This window comes from Budorcas taxicolor, chromosome 8, assembly GCF_023091745.1.
Source record: "Budorcas taxicolor isolate Tak-1 chromosome 8, Takin1.1, whole genome shotgun sequence".
NCBI classification, from domain to species: domain Eukaryota; kingdom Metazoa; phylum Chordata; class Mammalia; order Artiodactyla; family Bovidae; genus Budorcas; species Budorcas taxicolor.
This window is the reverse complement of record NC_068917.1, coordinates 72,797,172-72,819,308: the sequence shown is the minus strand read 5'-3', so window position 1 is coordinate 72,819,308 and position 22,137 is coordinate 72,797,172. Positions and strand designations below refer to the sequence as shown.

At 48.2% G+C, this 22,137-nt stretch overlaps 1 protein-coding gene across 1 annotated transcript in view; it reads left to right on the top strand.

Annotated features, from left to right (window-relative positions):
* PEBP4 (phosphatidylethanolamine binding protein 4) overlaps positions 1–22,137 on the top strand; it is a 220,885-nt gene that overhangs the window by 103,490 nt on the left and 95,258 nt on the right. The window contains exon 4 of the mRNA XM_052644724.1: positions 1,761–1,859. Within this exon, the coding sequence (XP_052500684.1) occupies positions 1,761–1,859 (99 nt within the window). The remainder of the gene's footprint in view (positions 1–1,760; positions 1,860–22,137) is intronic.

Below are 22,137 nucleotides of genomic sequence, written 5' to 3'. Positions count from 1 at the left end.
TCTATGATGAATTTAAGGGCCACCTTCAGTCTTTGGGATTCAATGACTTCAAAATTCATATATCCATCCTGACCTCTCCTCCAAACTCTTAACTCTGACTTAGATACTTGTTTGACTTCAAGAGGCATTTCAAACGTAACATGTCCAAAACAGAACCCTCAGGATCCCCCTTCAAGCAGTCTCCTCTGCAAGTCTTCTCCATGACCTTAAATGGCTCTGTTCATCCAGTTGCCCAAGCCAAAACCCCGAGTCCTCCTCCATTTCTCTTTCCCTACCCACTCCTCCCTGCCCTACTGTCTAGTCCACCAGCAAGACCCACTGATGCTCCCTAAAAATACTTCCCCAGTCCACCTACTGGCTTTTTTCTCCATTGCTACCATTCTAGTCCATAAGCCATCATCTTGCCATTTACCACTGCAGTAGCCTCCTGTCTGGCTTCCTGCCAACCATTCACTCTCCATCCAGCCACCAAGACTACTTTTAACAGTGTAAACCAGAGCATATCACTGTCCTGGCTGAAAAATACCCTCCAGTGGTTCTACATTGGACTTGGAATAAAACCCCCGCCTCACCCAAGTCTGCAAAGCCTTCTGTGGTCCAAACCCCATCCACCTCTCCAACCCCATCCACCCTTCTGGCTTGCCTCTAGTCACATGGCACTTTTTCTGTTGCTAAACCCTCACTCATTCCCACCTGAAGGCCTTTGAGTGGTTGTTTCCCCTTCTTAGAAAGCTTCCTCCCTCCATGCTCATGCTCAGTTGCTCAGTCATGTCCAACTCTTTGCAGGCTTAAGCAATGCATGCATTGCATGAAGGCCCCCAGGTGAGAAAGGGGGGCATGTTGTTGTTGTTGTTGTTTAGTTGCTAAGTCATGTCTGACTCTTTCCTGACCCTATGGACTGTAGCCCACCAGGTTCCTCTGTCTATGGGATTTCCAGGCAACAATACTGGAGTGAGTTGCCATTTCCTTCTCCAGAGGATCTTCCCAACACAGGGATCAAACCCATGTCTGCTGTATTGGCAGGCAGATTCTTTATCACTGGGCCACCAGGGAGGCTCTTACTCCCTCCAACCCCACTCTATTTTATTTTGTTCATAGCACTAATCCCACGTGGGCATTTCCTTGGTATTTGTTATTCAGTTTGTGTGTGTGTGTGTGTGTGTGTGTGTGTGTGTGTGTGTGTGTGTGTCTTACCTAGAGTAAAATCTTCCTGAAAGTATGGGTCACACTGTTTTGTTCTCTGCTGGACTCCCAGTACCTAGAACAGCTTCCGGCCCATAACAGGTGTTCAGAAAATGTTTGTTGAAGGGATGAATGAATCTGAGCATTCCTTGCGATCGGTACAGCTCCTGACATGTACTAAGCTCTAATGTATTTGCTGAATTAATGGACAGGTTGCTCCAACTCTGTGTGTGAGCTTCTTGAGAACAGAAGCCCTATTTCCTTTGTTTCCTCCCCAGCTCCTGGCATGATGCTAGGGACTTCCAGGTGCTGGGTAAATTATGCTTGCTTGCTTGATTCTTCTTCATAAAGGGAAAGCCAAACTATTAAGCTGCCTACTTAATAGACCAATTCTCTGAGAATCAGCATGTGACACAAGAGGAAAGTCATAAGAACAGGGCTGAATCGAGTAGAAAGCTCCAGGGGTGGGTCAGCCGCTGTCGGCTGGAATTGAGGTAAAAGGAGTGTCCGCACCTTGTAGATTTCCTATCCGAATTCTAGCCGCGACACTACACTTGTTTCTGGTGAATGTGTTACAGGATGCAGCCTACATCCTGGTGATGGTGGACCCGGATGCCCCCAGCAGGTCTTCTCCCAAAGCTCGATTCTGGAGACATTGGCTGGTGTCAGATATCAAGGTAAGCAGGCCAGAAGGCACTTTCAGACTCAGCGGGCACTGGGGCCAGAAGATGGTCATTCTCAGCTCTCACTCGGGTTCTCAGCTCTCATTTGGGAGGGTCAGGGACCCTGATAAGCCAGGACTTCTGTGTCAGGCTGCCCCCAGCACCCAGCTGTCACAGCCTTGTGCACGTTTTCTAATAATTTCAGAAAACATCCCAGGATCAGTGATACATAGGTAAGCAGGTTCTCAGGATGAGTAGGGGTGGAGCCCCAATTTGTACTGTTTTCCTGATTTCTGTATTGTAAAGACTCCCATTGTCACCAGTTTCAAGTTACAATGATTTCATAACTGAGTCGCAAATTTTCTGAGACTGTAGCAATGGCTTCAGCACACCACTGCCAGGGCCCTGGGTTTGGGAGGGCACCAAGTGATTCTACGTGGTCCTCATGGCAGGAGACTCCTGCAGGATCTGCTCCTGACGGGCCAAGGGGCATGGAGGGGGCCTGGTGATCCATCTCTTTTTCTTCGTACAGAAACAAATGACCTTCCCTTATTTTTCCTTTTGTCATCAGCCATAATTAGAAAGGTGGTTGGCTCCGCCTTTCCAGAGTTGGTCTGAGGAACACAAATCCAGTGGCTTGTTAAAGGGGCATTAGATGAAAAAATCAAAACCAGAAAGGCTCTATTGCCAGGCAAGTTTTGGAGACTCTGGGTTAAACTGCATTAATCCCATTCCTCACTGAAGGGCTTTTTAGAGCTTTTAATATCCTGGTATGCGTTATATAACATGCATCTATTTTCCCATCTCACTTGACTGTTGAATCTTTTGTTCACAAGCACGTGGCAGTGCACTAGGGGAAAATCCACACTATCATCAGACATCCATGTATTTCTGCCTGGAAAGCCTGTCGATGGTGTTTGCATCACGTGTGCAAAGGCATCAGCCCCGTAAGATGGTGGGAACCCAGGCCTAGAAAGACTAAGTCTGGATCCAGGCTGGCTCCCGACTCAGTGATCTTCATCATGTCGTGGAGACCCTCAACGGCATTTCATCTTTATCTGTAAGATGGGAACCATGTTAACTCTTCTGTAGAGTTGTCATGATCCTCCAGTGAGAGGGTGTATTAAGAGCAGTCTCTAAAACACAGCACACACCACAAATATAGGGACTTGATATTTTTCCTTCTAGATCTGTGGGGCAGAGGAAGGGGTATCTGTCTGAACTAGCTGTCGACTCTCCTGGTCAAGGCAGGGCTTTCACAACCACTGGAGTGGGGAGGTGGTGGGAGGGTTACCCTGGCAACCAACCTCCACCCAGTGACCACAGATCCTTCTCAGGATGCTCAGAGGATAGCCAGTTCTCAGGGGCAGCTCCGGTGACAAGCTAGGTAGTGGCTCCCTCCAGGGAGACTTGCAACAGCGACTTCCAGAACAGAACCCAAGCAGGGCTGAAGAAGGAGGGCAGGAGCAGTGCTCCCACACCCTCCCCTGGCCAAGCCCTGCTCTCCAAGAGCCTCGGAAACACCACAAACCTTTGAAAGGGGAGAGCTAGGGGAGATTCCTGCCATCAGGGGAGGGAGGGGAGCTGAGAGCACAAAAGGGAAAGATACTGTATCCTGCCGCAAACTAGAGCAGAGGCTCTGTGTGTGCTCAGGACTCCCCAGCAGCCACGAGAAACTCTCAAGAAAAGACCATCACACTGGTCATCATATTTACAGTCTGCCCCCCATGCACAGGGCTGCCTGTAAGAAGGTTCTATGGGCAACTCTGAGGCCCAATTTCAGAAGCTGGAATGTAACGGAATGTGATAATGCATGCGTGTTCAGTCGTGTCCAACTCTTTGCGACCCCATGGACTATAGTCCTCCAGTCTCCTCTCTCCATGGGATTCTCCAGGCAAGAATACTGGAGTGGGTTGCCATGTCCTCTTCCAGGGTATCTTCCCAACCCAGGGATCAAACCCATGTTTCCAGCATCTCCTGCATTGGTTCTTTACCCGCTGAGCCACATTTCAGAGTAGAGGGTTCCTTGAGGTCATGAGGTTGTCTCTTTTCCAAGCCTGAAGTCTTCTCCTGCCCACTCCCCTCCCCCAGTACAGGACAGGACAGTTTTCTCACACCAGCCTTGTGGTGCAAATGTGGTTTCAGCCTTTACAGCCCAGCTTAGAAGCAGAACAGGTGGCAGGTGGCAGCTGGCCGGCGGGACTGCTAAGCCATAGAGCTTACCAGGGCCACCTGCCCGGGTGCAGCCCTCAGCCCTCTCTCTCGGGCTGGAGGAAGCTTGGTTTTCCGCTGCATTGTCACCCACTTGCCCAGATGCAAGGGTCCAGCAGGAAGCAGCAGCTCTCCCCAGTTATGTCCACTCAGCCTGACCGCCGGCCCCCATGTTCCGCCAGCTGCACAGCTGGTATAAAAACCAGACTGGAGTAGATCTCGGGCCGTGGATCTCAGCCAAAGGAAAAGAGGGCGCTGATCAAGCTCAGAAGCACTTCCTGTGTGTTCAGCTACAGCTGAGTTGGTCCCCAACATTAAAGCACATTTAGATCAGCTAGCAAGCTTGTTAAAATGCAGATTCCTGGGCACCCCTTGGGTCAGGGTGGAGGGAACAGGACATCCACATTCCACAGGCATCCAGGAGGGGTTTAGCAGCTGGAAGGAAGACTGCAGAGCTCAGTGTCAGAATGCCCAGGTCCTTGTTAATATCACCCATTTGTGCAGCAATTGGCAAGTGAAAAGCACTTTTAGAACTTCCTATTTGTTCAATTCCTGGGTCAGGAAGATCCCCTGGAGAAGGAAATGCCAACCCACTCTGGTATTCGTGCCTGGAAAATCCCATGAACAGAGGAGCCTGTTGGACTACAGTCCACGGGGTCAAGAACGTCAGATATGACTGAGCGACTAACACTTTCACTGCTGGTTTTATTTTCATTGATCCTCTCAGTCACTTTGCAAACCAGACATTATCCCCATTTTACAGATGGGGAAACAAAGGCTGCAGAGGGGAAACGATTCCAGTCTCTCAGCTATGAGTGGTAGAGGTGGGTCTTCAATCCTGGTACCTCAACTCCAAACCACCATCCCATATGGTCAGGGTTCACATCACATCTCTTGCATCAGCTTCACTGTGGCCAAAGGCATGTCACCATGCCCTCCCTGTATAATGGGAAACATAATCTCTGTGGTTCCCTTGTCATCCTGGGGCTCTGTTTCTGGTTACGTTTTACAAGTGGATGCTTCCAGGGACCTTCCTGAGGGAATGCTGTCTTGGTAAATAAAACACACCTGATAAAGATCTTGAACCCCATAAAAGTAAACCCTATGTGTTATCATAACCCTCAGCAACAAGTGGCGTCAGCAATAAGGCATGCCAAAACGTGTCACTGCAGATACAGAAAGACAGTAGCTCTGTGATTCACAGTGACCACAGAGGCAAACTTGGTGGCACCTAGGCTGGCCTCATCAATAGGGCATGCTGCTGCTGCTGCTGCTAAGTCGCTTCAGTCGTGTCCGACTCTGTGCGACCCCACAGACGGCAGCCCGCCAGGCTCCCCCGTCCCTGGGATTCTCCAGGCAAGAACACTGGAGTGGGGTGCCATGAGTGTATGCCAAGTCGCTTCAGTCATGTCTGACTCTTTGTGACCCTGTGGACTGTAGCTCGCCAAGCTCCTGTGTCCATGGAATTCGCCTAGCAAGAACACTGGAGCAGGTTGCCATGCCCTCCTCCAGTGGATCCTCCTGACCCAGGGGTCGAACCTGCGTCTTTTATGTCTCCTGCACTGGCAGGCGAGTTCTTTCCCACTAGCGCCACCTGTGGGACTCAGACCTAATTAGGTGGTGGGGCTGCACCGTGGCCATGGGAGCCCCTCAGTAGAGACAATTTTTTGGACTGTCTGTCCAGGTTGAAACAAGATATATACCACTTCTTAGGAATATGTGAAATATTAGTGAGAGGCTGGTGGGATCTGGGACAGAATAGGATAAAGCTTCAGTCCTTAAAGAAAAACTAGGAGCTAGAGAGAAGTCCATCAGAAAGGACTAGGCATTCAGAGTACTCTTTGTTCATTCAACACATATGGATTGGCCATTATTTGCTATGGCCTAGTGCTTCAGGGCGAGAAATCTGGAGCCAGACTTGTGGTTTGAATTTGAATCCACCAGTGTTAGCTTTGTGATTTTTGTGTGGGGGCTGCGGTGCAGGGAGACACATGTTCTTCAACCTGTGTTTTTACTTGCTCTCTTATAAAGTGGGGATCCTGAATGTTCCTACCTCACACTGTTGTTTGTTGCTGTTACTTAGCCACTAAGTCGTGTCTGACTCTTTTGCGACCCCATGGACTGTAGCCCGCCAAGCTCCTCTGTCCATAGGATTTCCTAGGCAAGAATACTGGAGTGGGTTGCCATTTCCTTCTCCAGAGGATCCTCTCATCCTAGGGATGGGACCCACATCTCCCGCTTTGACAGACAGATTCTTTACTCTCTGAGCCACCAGGGAAGCCCCCAAATTGTAAACAGCAGGTTTACTTACTGAAGGGTTCTTAGAACAGGACCCAGAACTCTGTATAATATTTTGCTGTGAGGTTATCATGATTGCTCCAAGTCAGGCCCTATACTAGCCCTGGGGTTGCAAACGCAAACAAAACAGGGGGCCTCCCTGTCATCTGAGGGTTTCTGTTCTAGAGAGACAGAAAAAGGAGGCAGTAGTGGGGTTACGAGGGCCTCCAGAAGTTGGCTGGGTTCAGAACTCCCTATACCTGTGGGTTCCCGTTTGCTCAGGGACAAGACTAGACTTTAGTCCCAAACCTGCCCAGACCTGGGCGGGCAGAGACTGATACATAAACTGTACTGTCCTTCTGAGTCCCCTCTTTGAAAAACCTCTCATTGAGCGAAAAATATTTTGAACAGACCGTTGATACATAACATCCTTTCTCCTCCACAGTGTTACATCCCTAGCTTTTCCTTTAAGATGCTTTTAGTTCTAACTCAATCTAATTAATAATCTTTGTGCTCAAGCCTAATTAAGGTATTAATTAATTTGCATCATTCATTTCAGAAAGAAATGCTTATTGGTGGTTCATCTTCTATTTGTCTCCGAAATTAGTGCTCAGGGCTTTTCAGGCAGATACTTTCATTAGGTTTATTTTTATTGTTAATGGGAATATTGAACACAGGGAGATGGTATGCTAATACTTTCCACAAAGACTATCATGACTGGTGACAAAGAACACAAGAACAATTAAGGAGGCAAGGGTACCTTTCTTCTTCCAAAAAAGAAAATCTTCCTAGAAACTGTCAATGATTCTAAAATCTGTCCTGAAAATCATTTTGTTTTAAGAAAGAAAAGGAAATGGCAAGTTCACGTTTCCCTTTCATTCAGTGCCCTCGACCTTTGGCAGCTGTAAGTACAGGCAATTCTGGGCTGAAGTGAAAGGGCTTTAAGGGTTCATTATTCTGTCTATTTTTCTGTAGAATCAGATTTTTCCATAATGAGAGGTGCTTTTTTTTTTTTAAGGACCTTTTAGTGTGTTTGGTGAATAAGATAAATGGGAAACCCAACAAACAGAGCTGGGATCATAGCCCCTTGCTTTCCAGTTAGGTGCTTAGCACGTGTCAGGACTCCTCTGTTGGAATTATTGGTCCAGCTCCTGAGAAATCTCAGTCAAGTTACTTGACCTCTCTGATAACTGTGGCTTCCTGTCTGTAAAGCTGAAACAAATCCTTCCTCTTCAGGATAGAGACAAGAAAAGGGAAATTACATATGCAAAGAGGTGAAGCCTCCCTAGAGAAAGGCACTATATAAAGCGGCAGATTCATCTTCGTTCCTAATCAATTGAGCAGTAGATTCTGTAAAAATTTTAATATATATGTAATTATATAATCTAATTTTCTACACACTCGGAAACCAGCTAATGGTAATAAAGAGAAGAATAAATGATCTCTATCAGGACCTCAAGTTCAGGTGAAGAGCTCAAACCAAGGAAATAGGATTCATTCATTAGTTTCTTTATTTAGACCTATATTTTTAGTTCTGTTGCTACTATTTGTGCACTTGTCCATGTATGCTTTGCCCTGCCCCATGAGGGTCCATTTAAAGTAATAAATACCTGCAAAGCATGGCTTATGCTCCCTAAGAGCATGTTGGTTTGGATCTAGGAGCCCTAAAGAGTATTTGGTGGTGCGGACAATGCAGAGGCCTTGGTTATAAACCAGACTTATACATGGCCACCATGAGGCAGGCAAGAAAGAGCCTTCACTTTGGGGTCAGATGAACTGGGGGAGGCTCCAGGCACTGCCACTTCTAGTTGGGAACCTCTGAGCTTCAGTTTCTCCATCCTTAAAATGGGCATGACAATAATATCTATTTCCCAGTGTTTGATGAGTTTAAGTTTCATGACACAGAACAAAAGACTGTGTGACTCTCTCCCCCACCACTCCCAACTTTGAGATCTGACTGCAGCGGCTACTTATGATGTAGCAACTTGCCTTAGGCTGTTGGGGTCCTGTTTTGCAAAGTAAGAATTCTAGGCAATGCCCCAACACACAAACCATGTGGTAAAAGCAGCTCATCTTTTCACCTCTCAGTCTAGAGGGGTCCAGGCGCAGCCTAGAGGTACCAACCTGACCCAAGCTAGCTTTGGTGGAGGAAGTAATTGAGGGGAAGGATGTCTGTCCCGTCATTCGTGTGCACTAAGTTGCTTCAGTCGTGTCCAACTCTTTGTGACCCCATGGACTGTCGCCCACCAGGCTCCTCTGTCCATGGAACCCTCTAGGCAAGAATACTGAAATGGGTTGCCATGCCCTCCTCCAGCAGATCTTCCTGACCCAGGGATCGAACCCGTGTCTCTTATGTCTCCTGTATCAGCAGATGGGTTCTTTACCACTAGTACCACTTGGGAAGCCCATCTGGTCATTCAGCCTCTGGGAATTGCCCTGTGACCCCCCTGGACCAGACCAGGGGCTCCTGGAGTCATCACAGACCACAGCCTGCATACGGGCCTTGGCTGCAAGCATCAGACAGGGCTATGATGTGCCTCCCACGGTCAGGGCTACACTTTATCCCCAATACTTCCTGCTTTCTATTTATTATTTTTTATTTTGTGTGCCTTGCAGCATGCAAGATCTTGGTTCCCCCACCAGGGATCATACCTGTGCCCCCTGCATTGCGAGCATAGTCTTAGCCACTGGACCACCAGGGAAGTTCCCCCACTTTTATTTTTAACATGTCCCAGCACCCCTCACCGTTTCCTTATCGCTCACCATCCCCACTTGGCTGTCATTGTCCCACCACAGGGACGCCTTGCTTCCCATTCAAAATAATTTAAATAAACTGTTGCTACAAAGTAGAATATTATCTTCTGATGAATGTTTTTAAAGCCCTTAAGGTTTTCATGGTAATTTGTGGTGTAAAATTATTTGGAGATAAGAGCCAAATTAACTCTCGGATGCCGAGGTCGCTGTGTCCTGTTATCCATGTGAGCACTGTTTAAATATAATCAGCCCTTAGACTAATGCAGCATAATTGTTCATTTGAAATAGCTTTTTTTACTCCATTCAATGAGTCATTAAAATATTCAAGGGATAATGCAGTGAATTGGAAATGAATTTATCATATTATCCCATACATACTGTAGTGCTTCAGGTAACTAAGGAGAAAGGGGGAGAGGGAAGGAGAGAGAACGTGAATACAATGTGCACAGGCAGGAAGGGGGCCAGGATATGCAGGGATATGGGAAACAAAGCTTTTGGAGTGGTTTATGGAAAGTGTGTATAGAGAAGCTGACCAGGAGGGGTGGGAAAAAAGGGAAACGCTGTCCTTTGAGGAGCTCACTGACTCTCTCTCTTTCTCTCTGCCCTCTGAGAATCTGTGCTCCACCACAGCTCCGCTGTTAACTTATTTTTATCAAATATGTTTATATCAGAAAGTCGTTATGGAAACCAATTCTGCCATCCAGGAGAATTCCTGGATCAGGCAGAAAACTCTTTCTTTCTCTCTTTCTCTCTCTCTCTTCTCTCTGTCACACACACACACACACACACACACACACAGACACACACACCACTCACGCACGTGCACACACTTATAGACACCCCAAAGGGAACAGCAGTCTTGCTCACCCAAATCTGAACTCAGCTCTGACACAGTCAGTGGGTGGCACCCTGGCTCCCCTTCGTGGGCAGAGCTGTAAAGTGGCTGAGACTGAGACCAGCTGTCCAGCCTCACCCCTTGCCTTGACCTTGGGAACCTGGGCTGTGGCATTACTTCCTCACGGTGCCCCAGACCCAGCACCCCCACCCTAACCCCGCGCACTAAGGAGAGGCGAGAGGGCGGCAATGTATTTGACGGGGCAGGTCTTCCTGGACCCAGGGAAGGTCCCATGGGTGTGCGTGGCTTGTGCTGCACCTGGAATACCATCTTCTGTTCTGGTCACAGCATTTCAAGAGAGACAGTGAGCAGCACACGAGCAAAGCAACCAGAGGGGCAAGGCTCTGCAGAAACCAGGAAAGCAGGGCGGGCTGGCCTGCCAGAACCCCCAAGGGCAGCCATGAGGACTGACTTTAAGGAGTTGTTAAAGATTTCTTGTAAAATTGGAAGAACTCTATTTGGAAAACAACAGGGAGGGCCTGCTCTCCTCTTCTGGGGAGAATTATGTGGAAGTCAGTTTGGGCGCACTTCCTAAGAATTTGAATTGCTTAAGAACTGAGCACATACTCCACAGAGGAGGGAGTACTTAGCATGGAAGGTACTTATTCACCAGTGACTCAGGAATGTTCCCCAGCACAGGAGGTAGACCAGATGATCAGTTAGATATACCCTTTGACATCTGTAGTGTTTCTACCTGCTATATTTCCCCTCCTGGCTAAAGATACTCTTCTTAGAGCTTATACCCTTACATTAACAATGACAATAATAATTTAAAAAGGAAGAATAAATGGAAAGAGAAAAAATGAAGAGGAAGAATGAAAAGAAACAAAACATTTATACACTAGCGTGTTGTGCTGGGCACTGTGTTTCATGAATTTCTCATTTCATCCTCACAAAAGCCCCAGATGAAGGTAATCTAGACCAGAAAATTAAGATCTAGAGGGGTTAAGCAGTTGTCCAAGATCTTCTAGCTGGTGAGCAACTGATTGGGATTTGAACCCAGAGCATGCATGTATAATCATGATGCCGCATTAGGTCTCCAGAGTTTAGGTAGATTCTACCCCTTGCCACCCATGCCCAACAAAGGTCCATATAGTCAAAGATATGGTTTTTCCAGGAATCGTGTATGCATGTGAGCGTTAGACCACAAAGAAGATTGAGTGCTGAAGACGCTGAAGAATTGATGTGTTAGAATTGCGGTGCTGGAGAAGACTCTTGAGAGTCCCTTGGACAGCAAGGAAATCAAACCAGTCAACCCTAAAGGAAATCAACCCTAAATATTCCTTGGAAGGACTGATGCTGAAGCTGAAGCTCCAATACTTTGGCCACTTGATGCAAAGAGCTGACTCGTTTGATAAGACTCTGATGCTGGGAAAGATTGAGGGCAGGAAGAGAAGGGTGTGACAGAGGATGAGATGGTTAGATAGCATCACTGAGTTAATGGATATGAATTTTGAACAAACTCCAGGAGATAATGAAGGACAGGGGAGCCTGGTGTGCTGCAGTTCATGGGGTTGCAAAGAGTCGGACACAACGTAGCAACTGACTGAAGTGACCCAAGCCTGGATTCTGTGACAGCTTTTGTCAGGACCAGGTGTAGCCACTGAGAGGAAGCGGTGCTGGTATGAAGGGTGCAATTTGAGCTTCCTGGCCTCCTGCCCTTTACCTCCATTCTTGGCTATGCCCACCTCAACCACAGTGCAGCCCTGACCTGGGCCTTAGAGCAGGGGCCTGTCAGGCAGCTTCTCCAACTTACTGTGAGCAAATGATTCCCCACCCCGAGTCTATTTCCTCAACTGTAAAAGAAGACTTTAAAAAAAATTTTTTTAATGAAAAGGAATTTCATAAGCCACATAGTTCTTGTTTTGTTGCTAAGTCATGTCCAACTCTTTTACAACCCCGTGGATTCTAGCCCACCGGTCTCCTCTCTCCATGGGACTTCCTAGGCAAGAATACTGGGTGGGCAACCATTTCCTTCTCCAGGGGATCTTCCTGACCCAGGGATCAAACCCACATCTCCTGTATTGCAGGTGGATTCTTTACCATTGAGCCACCTGGGAAGCCCGAGACACATAGGCATGTATGAAAAAAAAAAAAATTAAAAAAAATAAAAAAGATGAATACACTGGCATCAAACCACAGGAATGTTGTTGTGTGGACACAATGAGATAAAATGTGCAAAGTATCCAGCACTTAGATGCTACCTATTTGCTATTTCGCTACTCCTTCCATCTACTATCTCCCTAACTCCTCTACTGGAAGTTTAGAAAATTGAGCCTTTGATGGTAAGGAGCTTACAACACTCCCAAGAGGCAGGTCGGAGCCTGGCAGGAGAATGAGCTGTTCTCATGGTTACCACTTAAAAGACCCTAAGGGAAAAAGCCACCACAGACATAGGACTTAATCAGGAGGTGTTGGGACCAACTCTTTAACCTGCACTGTGCTCAGCACTGCGGCGATTAAAAAATAATCATGTAAGACCTACAGATGATAGATAATTTGATGAATAAATGTTGGGTGAATTTAAAATGTGTTTATTCTGTTCCCCAGTTGGAAAGACAGGGCTAATGTATAGGAAACAGAGAGTAGAACTCATGGGATATTAGCATCAACTCTAACTGGGCCCTTTGGACTCAGATGGCTTTGAGAGCTCAGATCACTCTCCCCTCTGCAGTGAGGTAATGCCTCCTCCTTCAAGGCTCAGCTCAAATGTCACCTCCACTGAAAGGCTCTCTCTGAGGCCTCCAGACTGAGTTAGTCAGTCCTGCCCTGAGCTCCTACTATGCTCAGTCAAACCTCTGTTAGTGTCTTTATCACATGGGTTTGTTATTATTTATGAGTCTCTTTTCTCTGTTAAGACCACGAGTTCCTGGAGGGTAGAATTGTGTCTTATCTCCTGAGCGTTTAGCACAGTGCCAGGAACACAGAAGACCCTCAATCAGTGTTGAATGGATCGGTGAATGAAGGCATAAAGGAATGAATGGATAGAAGGATGAAGGAATAGATGGATGGATAGTGGCTGGGCAGGTAGAGGGATGGATGTATGAGGTGATAGTACGTTGTGACGGCTTCACAATGGAGACAAGAGCTGTGCTGGGGCTTGAATTATGAGCAGGCCTAAAAAAGTCAAAGGATATGGGATTGTATTTCAAGAACAGAAGAGAATAACTAAAAGTTCAGACATGTGAATGGCGTAGAAAGAAGAATTACAAACATAGAATTAAAAGCCAAGACGGCTGAGTTAATTAAGGCCCCCTTTACCACCTCTCCCTGGGTGGCTATTGCAAAAGCCGTCTAACTGAGCCACTTCCTGTAACCTCATCCCTTACAAAAGTATCTACCTGTCACGCGAGTGTATGCTCCTCGTTTTTGTCTCGGCACAACAAAGATTTGGAGTGACGGACATTAAGGCCCCTTCAGCGTGTCATGGCTCTCGGCTCTTGGATAGACCATGTTATAGCTCTCAGGTCTCAAAAGGACCGTGTTATAGCTCTTAGACAAAGCAGTGTTACAGCTCTATTTTATTTAGAAGATAGCAGGAAAATCCATCTTCGAGGTGTGAGGGCATGTCAATCCAAAGACGCGAAGAGAAGAGCACCCCAGCGCGGAGCGGGGCCGGGGAGAGAGAGAGAGAGAGCGAGCTAGCTTTGGCTCCTCTTTTTATATGTTTTTCTCTCCCTGGGCCTGTCCTATGTAAATTGGGCCAGGCAGGAGTGTTGTTTGTTTTACCTGAGGTCCTCACTCTGGTCCTCGGACCTTCCTTCGTTCTATTTTCCTGGGCTTTTCCCTTCCTTGTCTTTTAGCCACCACCATTTTGGACTTCTTTTCCCTATTCTACCTACCTAACATATCTTTCCTTCACGGGTTGATGTTTTCTAAAATTGAAATACGATCATATTACTTCCCTAGTTGAAGCCTTCGGTGACTCCTCAGTATCTCAGGACAGACTCCTATCTGGTCAGTATACTAGATATTGTTTATTTTAAAAATTTTATTGAAATATAGTTGATTTACAATGTTGTGTTACTTTCTGCTGTATAGCAAAGTGACTTGGTTTCATACACACACACACACACACACACATATATATATACACACAAACATTCTTTTTCATCTTCTTCTTTTTAAATTTATTTTATTTTTTGGCCACATGACATATGGGATCTTAGTTCCTCAACCAGGGATCAAACCCATGTCCCCAGCAGTAGAAGCCCAAAGTCTTAACCACTGGACTGCCAGGGAAGTCTTCTATTCATCTTCTTTTACATTATGGTTTAGCACAGGATATTGAGTACAGTTCCCTATGCTATACATAGAACCTTGTTGTTTATCCATCCTGTATACAACAGTTTGCTTCCTGGTCAGCATATTATTTAAGGCCTTTGGCTCTGACCCTTCCTGCCCCATCAGCCCTGCATGGTGGGTGCTCCTGCCAAGTTGCATGCAGTGTCTGAAACCTTCTGTGTGTCTCAGGCCGCTGTGGACCATTACTAGCTCTGGTCCCTCTCCCTAGGAAGCTGTTCCGCAATCTGAAAACATTTAGTTGCTTTATAGAAGTTAAGATCTCTAGATGAATGACACCTTCAAGGTCCAGAAAAAGCTGAGACTTAGGATCACAGAGTCACTTCCAGAAATAGGAAAGGAAAATGTGGATTCCTGAATTTAAGATGGTGAGTATAATATCCATCCGCATCAAAATTCCATAACAATTAAAAAGCAGATGGTCTGAGACAGCAGAGGAAGCATTGAACACTGTGAGTCTGCATAAGCTCACTGAAAACAAGTCACTCCTGACCACTCAGATGTCTTTGCTGATGAATGTACTGGTCCAGTGGACCAGGAGAAGGTGCTAAGTAAGCACAGCATAGCTTAACTGACCAAGGCTTTAGACCAAGTCAGTCATGGTAAACTGTGGGCAAGGAGGACAAATATGGCTTCAATTTCTGACTATTGTGTTCAGTGGGTTTGTGACTTGTTAGCAAACCATTCCTGAAGTGACTAGTAGATTGTGCTTCTCTGGTAGCTCAGATGGTAAAGAGTCTGCCTACAATGCGTGAGACCCAGGTTTGATCTCTGGGTTGACTCCAGGGAAGATACCCTGGAGAAGGGAATGGCTAACCACTCCAGTATTCTTGCCTGGAGAAATGCTGCTTCAGTTTATGACTATTGTATTCAATGGGTTCAGGATTTAGTTAGCAAACCATTCCTAAAGAATGTTGACTAATAGATTCGCAGCAACTTCCAGGGCAGTCCCTAGTGACATGCCACAGGATTCTGCCAAAGGGGCTACCTTGTTCAATATCTATATAGATAGCATGCTCGCTGAATGAAGGGCACCCAGTAAGTCTCAAGGAATTGCTAACACGCGGAGTGACACAAAACAGTTAATTTTGGCAAATTTGGAAGGATGGGCCTGCAATGAAAAAAATTAAACTTAATAGAGATTAATCTCAAATTCTATATTTAGGTTCCAAATCAGTTGCACAAACACCGAATAGGGAAGACTTGGCATAGCAGGAGTTCATGAAGGGAAAAGATCAGAGCACTTTTCATTAATTTTTAAGGTAATTTTAAGCTAATAATAGAATGTCAAACCATAATGCAGGAGTTAAGAAAGTTATTATAATCTTAGATCCATCAATAGAAGTAGAGGTTTTTAGATGATTGAAGATTATAGATCCCTTTTTTCTGCATCAGTCAGACCACCTCTGCTCATTCATTCATTCAGCATGCATTCAGCACACCTTAGGCCATGTTTCATTCAAGCACCACACATCAAATGTTTATAAAGTCAGATCCTTCCAGTGAGGAGTGCCCGGTCTGATGAGGGGAGCAGAGAAGTCAATCAATGATTACAGTACATAGTGAAGAGGGTTAGGATGAAGTTCAGTCCCAAGAACCATGGGAGAAGAGATGATAGGCAAGGGGGAGGTCTCCACAGAGGAGGTGACCCTTGGACAGACCCTTAGACAGAGTAGAATCCACCAGGCAAGCAAGTGAGGAAAGGGCCTCTAGGCAGAGGGAACAGCAAGAAGCCCAATGCAAGCTGGAACATAGTGGTCAAGGGGGCATGCAGGGGAGATGAGCTCAGTGAGGGCAACCAGGAGGCTAGGGAACATGGAGGCTCAGAGCCCTGACCACTCACCCATTAGAATCACCAGGCAGCAGTACCCAGACCAGCTAGGTCAGAACCTCTGGGAGAGGAGCCCAGGTATCAGCTTATTCAAGATTCCCAGGTGATGCAGATGATATGCATATGGGTAGCAGCAGAGGGAAAGAGGGAGTTGTCTTTCAACAAGTACATGGTTTTAGTTATGCAAGATGACTCATTTCTAGGGATCTGCTGTACAACATCAATACTTTAAAATTTTGTTAAGAAGGTAGATCTCATGGTAAGTGCTCTTGTCACCATTAGAAGAAAAAAGAGAGAGAGGAGGAGAGGAAGGAAGGAAAGGAAGAAGGAAGGGAGGAAGGAAGGAAGGAGGACTTCCCTGGTGGTCCAGTGGTTAAGAGTCAATGATTGCAAAGCAGGGGGTGCTGGTTCGATCCCTGGTCAGGGAACTAAGAGCCCACATGCCATGCAGCACAGCGGGGAGAGGGGAGCACACATACACAGAAAGGAAGGGAGGGAAGATGCATGTGGGATTGACAGCCACTGTTGTAGGGCCTGGTGTCCAGGCCTGGGCAGAGAGTTTGGTCCATGGGCTGTTGGCGGACTATAAATAGGAGGATGAAAACTGTTTTGTGTTTTTAATGACCACTGCCTGCTGCTAGGGTGGTTACAAGAGGCCCTTTGCTCCTCTGGGAGGGACCAGAATGACATGTACCTGTGAAGGTACATGTACATGTGAAGGCTGTGGACCCAGAGAGGACAGCACTGGGTCTTTATTGATGCTTAGAGTCAACAGGACCTGCTGATGGATTCAAAGTGGCAGGTGAGAGCTCTTAGATCTGGAGCCTGAGTGAAGGGCAGAGCCTTCACTTAGATGGGGAACACTGGAGGGTGGGGTATGTGGGTGGAAAACTGGAGGTGTATCCTGGGACTTCCCTGGTGGCTCAGATGGTAAAGAATATGCCTGCCAATGCAGGAGACCGGGGTTCAATCCCTGGGTCGGGAAGATCCCCTGGCGTAGGAAATGGCAACTTGCTCTAGTATTCTTGCCTGGAGAATCCCATGAACAGAGGAGCCTGGCAGGCTACAGTCCATGGAGGATACAGGTATCTCCTAGACATGTTAATTCCGAGACGCTCTTTAGGTCTCTGAGTGCAGATTTCAAGTAGGAGATTGAAATGACTCTGGAAGTCAGGAGAGATGCCCAGAGAGGAGGCCTGGCTTTGGAGGGATACTTCAGTTGGCAGAGGGTGGAGATTGACAGACTTGGGGCTGAGAGGAGGGAGGCGATACTGAAGAAGAAGCCATCTGCCGGGGACTGGGCAAGATCTTGGGTGTGACGGTCTCTTGGATGCTTCCTCCAGCTCTCAGCTACTGGGCTTTTATACATGAGTCTGACACCAGCCGGCCTGGAGCAGAGCATCACGGGAGGAGAGGAGACAGGCAGCGAGGCCGGGGTGGGGGAGTGCGGTAGGGGGCCATGAGGAGTCTGTTCTACAAAGCAGGAGACTGGGCGACACTTTGGAGACAGTTTGGGACCAGGACTCAGAAGACTGGCCTGCTAGTTCACTTGCTGGCTGGGAGACATTGCTCCAGGGTCTGCCCGTCTTGTGGGTCTCAATTCTCTCATCTGCAGGATGAGACAGTTAGATGGACAATAAGGACCATAAGGCTATGATTCCACACTTGATCCTCTAATCAGCAGTCCTCAACCTTCCTTTGTGTCAAAATGTTATTCACATGCCTCACACAGTCCCCTGGGCCTTCTCGCATGTAAAACAAGCTCCAAGTTCCTCGCAATTCCCAGAGCACTTGCCCCCCTAGTCAACAAAGTGTAGGAGAGAGTAGCATCATTAGAAGGGGGATGTGGAAGCTGATCCCATTTATTTTAAAAGGTAGATCACTCACGGGAGCTTTCTCATTTGCAATGCCCACTTGGGACCTACTTCCCTGTGATTTATGACCTGAGGTTGGGATCCATGTCAGGTGGGTGTTGCAAACCTCAGCTGCACACCTTAGGGACCTGCGTGGGCTGGTGACAGGGTGGGGCCCAAGCAGCTCTGGTTGGGGCAAGTCAGCCAGTGGCCTGCTCCTGCTCCAGGAGGAGGATGGCCGTGGCAGGAGGCTAGCTGGTGGCGGGGGTGGGGGGCGGCACCTGCAGGAATCCAGGCCCCAAGGTGAGCCACAGGCCCTGAGCAGCGTCAGCGGGAGGGGAGGGGAGGCTGGTGCGTGTCCTACAGCTCTTCTGCCAGCCTTGGGCCAGAAGGACATGGTGGAGTCAATGTGATGAGATCAGAGGCTGAGGGGGCAGGAGAAAGCAAACCCCCTCCCTGCAGTGGGCTCTGTCACTCTCCAGAGAGATGAAGAGGAGGAAACACAGTCCAGAATCCTGGAGAAGTCAAGCAGCTAAGCATTAGCTTTCTCCTTTCAAAGAGAGTGGAAGTCACTGTTTTCTTGTCTCGGTTTGATGAACAGATTCTGGGTGGCAGGAGTCACCATAGAAACAGGTGCTATCTTAAGCAAATGAGCCTTATTAACCTTAAGAGTGGTGGAGTTTTCACAAGATTGCACATATAGGGTAGGAGGGAGAGCGAGGTTTGGTGGGGGAGGGCCGCCGTGGCTGGGGAGCCAGGCTGCAGTGGCTCTGGGCATGGATGCAGGTATGCACCTGTGGGCATGTGTGCATGCGATGTGGGCGCAGGCCTACTTGCGCTTTTGCGAAACTGCCTCCCAGGGAGTGAGCGCAGGTGCTAGATTGGCCCTGAGACATAAACACACTGCCCCACAGGAACCTCAGCCTCCTAGGGGACTGGCCTTAGGGGAGCAGAGAGAGTCCTGCCTCAACCCTTGACTATCTCAGGGCTGTTTCCCGTCCCTGTGTATCAGGGGCAGGTGCCTCCCTGAGGGCCCTCCGATGCAGGAGGCAGTGTGGTGCCGCCGTGGAGCCAGGAATACAGGCCCGGGGTGGGTGGGCCTGGGGCCATAAGGCTGCTCTGGAATTCTGAGCCAATGAGACTACCCTCCATGAACCCCAATCTGTGAAAAGCAAAAAAAAAAAAAAAAAACCCACACCGGTTTCCCTGGTGGCTCAGCGGTAAAGAATCCTCCTGCCAAAGCTGGCAATATTTATTTGATCCCTGATCTGGGAAGATGCCACTTGCCTCAGTGCAACTGGGCCCACATGCCACAGTTACTGAGCCTGTGCTCTAGAACCCAGGAGCCACAGCTACTGAAAGCCTCGAGCCCTAGAGCCCTTGCTCCGCCACAAGAGAAGCCACCGCAATGAGAAGCCCGAGCACCGCGGCTAGAGAATAGCCCCGGCTTGCCGCAGTGAAGACCCAGCACAGCCAAAAAAAAAGAGGCAAAAACACCACACACCTCATCGGGCTGACGAGGGGACCTGGGTTGACACAGAGCGTCTCCTCCAGACCTCCCCCTCCCTGTGCGGACCTCCTTTCTGGGGTGAGGAAAGGGATGTCTCCCCCAGGCACAGCTGTGACCTGGCGAAGGTTTTCCAAAGCCAAGGTTAATCTTTCGCAGCCTCCTCTCATCCTGTTAAGTTTCTACGCCTACCTGCTGTGGTTTTAGGACAGAGAGCCTGCCCTCAGGGAGGCTACCATCTTTTGGTGGGGAGGGGAAGGATTTTTAAACTAAGAAACACCACCAGGAAGTAGTGGATTGGGTAGACGAAGAGCTATTTACTACTATTGCTGTTGTTCACTCTTTGGGACACCGTGGACTGTAGCCCGATAAGCTCCTCTGTCCATCGAATTTTCCAGCAAGAATACTGGAGTGGGTTTGCCATTTCCTCCTCCAGGGGATTTCCCCAACCCAGGGATTGAACTCATGTCTCCTGAATTGGCGGGCAGATTCTTTACCACTGTGTTACCTGGGAAACCCAGAGAGAAGAGCTACAACAGCTCAAAGGGAGCAGGCAGGGAGAGGGCAGCCCAAGAGGATGGGTGCGGGTTTGAAGGCCTAGTAGGACCCAGTAGCAAAGAGGAAATGTCCAAGAAAACAGAGTGCATATTCACCCCTGGAGGCAGACTCAGCCAAATTCTGGACTGCTTCTACGACATGGAAGGTAAATAGGAAATTGGCACTCTCCCTCTGGATCCAGAGCTATGCATATTGGCTCCACGAAGCTTGTCTGCTGCCCTCTGCAGCCCCGCCTTGGGCAGGACACTCAGCCAAACCCGGTCTGGCTCCAGCTCCAGGGAGTAAACCTGAACCACCATCCCACGGGCTCTGAGGACCAGTCAGTCCCTTGAGACCCCGCCACATGTAACCTCCAGGCACAGAGTGGAGCCAGCCTGCCCCAGGACTATGCCCTCCTAAGGACAATTTTCCTCTGCCCAGAGGAGTAAAGGGTGCTGACAGAGGTCTGAAGCTGGGTGGCAGCCTGGAGGATGGACTGTTGCCTGCTTCATAGATTTCTTGATCTCCAGCGCTGGAAGGGCCCTCAGATTTATGTGGTCCTGCTTCTCCATTTTGGGCTTCCCGGGTGGCTCAGTGGTAAAGAATCCACGTGCAGTGCAGGAGACGCAGGAGACTTGGGTTCAATCCTTGAGTCGGGAAGACCCCCTGGAGGAGGGCATGGCAACCCACTCCAGGATCCTTGGCTGGAGAATCCCATGGACAGAAGAGCCTGGCGGGCTACAGTCCATGGGGTCGCACAGAGCTGACACAACTGAATCAGCTTAGCAGGCACACTCTTCCATTTTACAGATGAAGTAGCTGAGGCCCAAAGTCATCTAAGCTCTATGTTGCAGAGTGTGGACCAGAATTGGAGAGTCCCAACTTTCAGTCCCACTGCTCTTTCCTGTCACTGTCACAAGCTTGCTGAATGAGAGAATATCAGCGCTGGAGATCAATGAGAGACTGGCAGGTGCCTAAGTGGTTGTGTTGGGTGACTAACCGAGTCCAAGAAAGGAGAAAGAGAAGCTTTACACTGCACTCCTAGCTCTCACAGCCTCTCTGTCTCAAAACTAAAGTTTGGCATTTTGTGAGCTTCACCTGGCCCCAGCCAAGGACCACAATTTTAGTAGTTCCAAAAACATTCTCTCAGTCCACCCATCCCTTCCTCCCAAATTTTCTTCCCCATTGGCTTTGCTGTTCAGTCTTTGCAACCCCATAGACTGCAGTGTGCTAGGCTTCCCTGTCCTTCACAATTTCCTGGAGTTTGCTCAAACTTATGCCCATTGAATCAGTGATGCCATTCAACCATCCCATCCTCTGTCACCCCCTTCTCCTCCTGCCCTCAATCTTTCCCAGCCTCAGTCTTTTTCAATGAGTCAGCTCTTCATGTCAGGTGGAGAGGTACCTGAAATTCCTTAATAGCAGGGAAAGCATCATATCACAATCGAAGGTGAGGCTGAAAGGACTGCTTATACTGGGACTGACTTAAGGCTCAAGTCCCAAGTGGCAGTAAAAAAAAAAACAAAAAAACTGAAATTTGACTGGGCCACTTGGGAAAAAACAGAGCAAGAGGTCACTGGGCAATGAAGGAAAATGAGGTAAGGGGGAGATGGAGCAGGAGGGAGAGTCAGAGGAAAGGAGGGGGCTCTGAACCTGGCTGAGGACCCCCCACCAAAGACCATGCCATTTCCTCTGCACCAGCTACCCAAACGCGAGGGCTAGCCCCTTTCCTAGTGTTGAGGTTGTTTCCAAGATCTAGTATATAGAAGTGACTGAGGAATGATGTGCAAAGATCAATGCCATTAAAGGAAGTTTTATTACTCACAGTTCCCAAGAGAAGGGGGCATGCCTGGCCATGCAGGGCCACATGGGGAAGCACCAGTGTCAGTCAGGAGGCAGAAGGAGTGAGAGACAAGGATGGCCCAGGGCCTATACTGTGGTTTCTGCGGGAAGGAATGGGTAGAGAGGGTAGGCAAGTTTGAGCAGTTTTAGGATTGGAGAGTTTGAATAATCTCAGCAGGCTCTAGGCTCTTGGGGTGGTCTCCAGTTGCCTGATACTGGCCCTAGGGTAATTAGGACAAGAGAATATTGACTTGGTGTTGAAACTGAGATATAGGAAGTGGCCA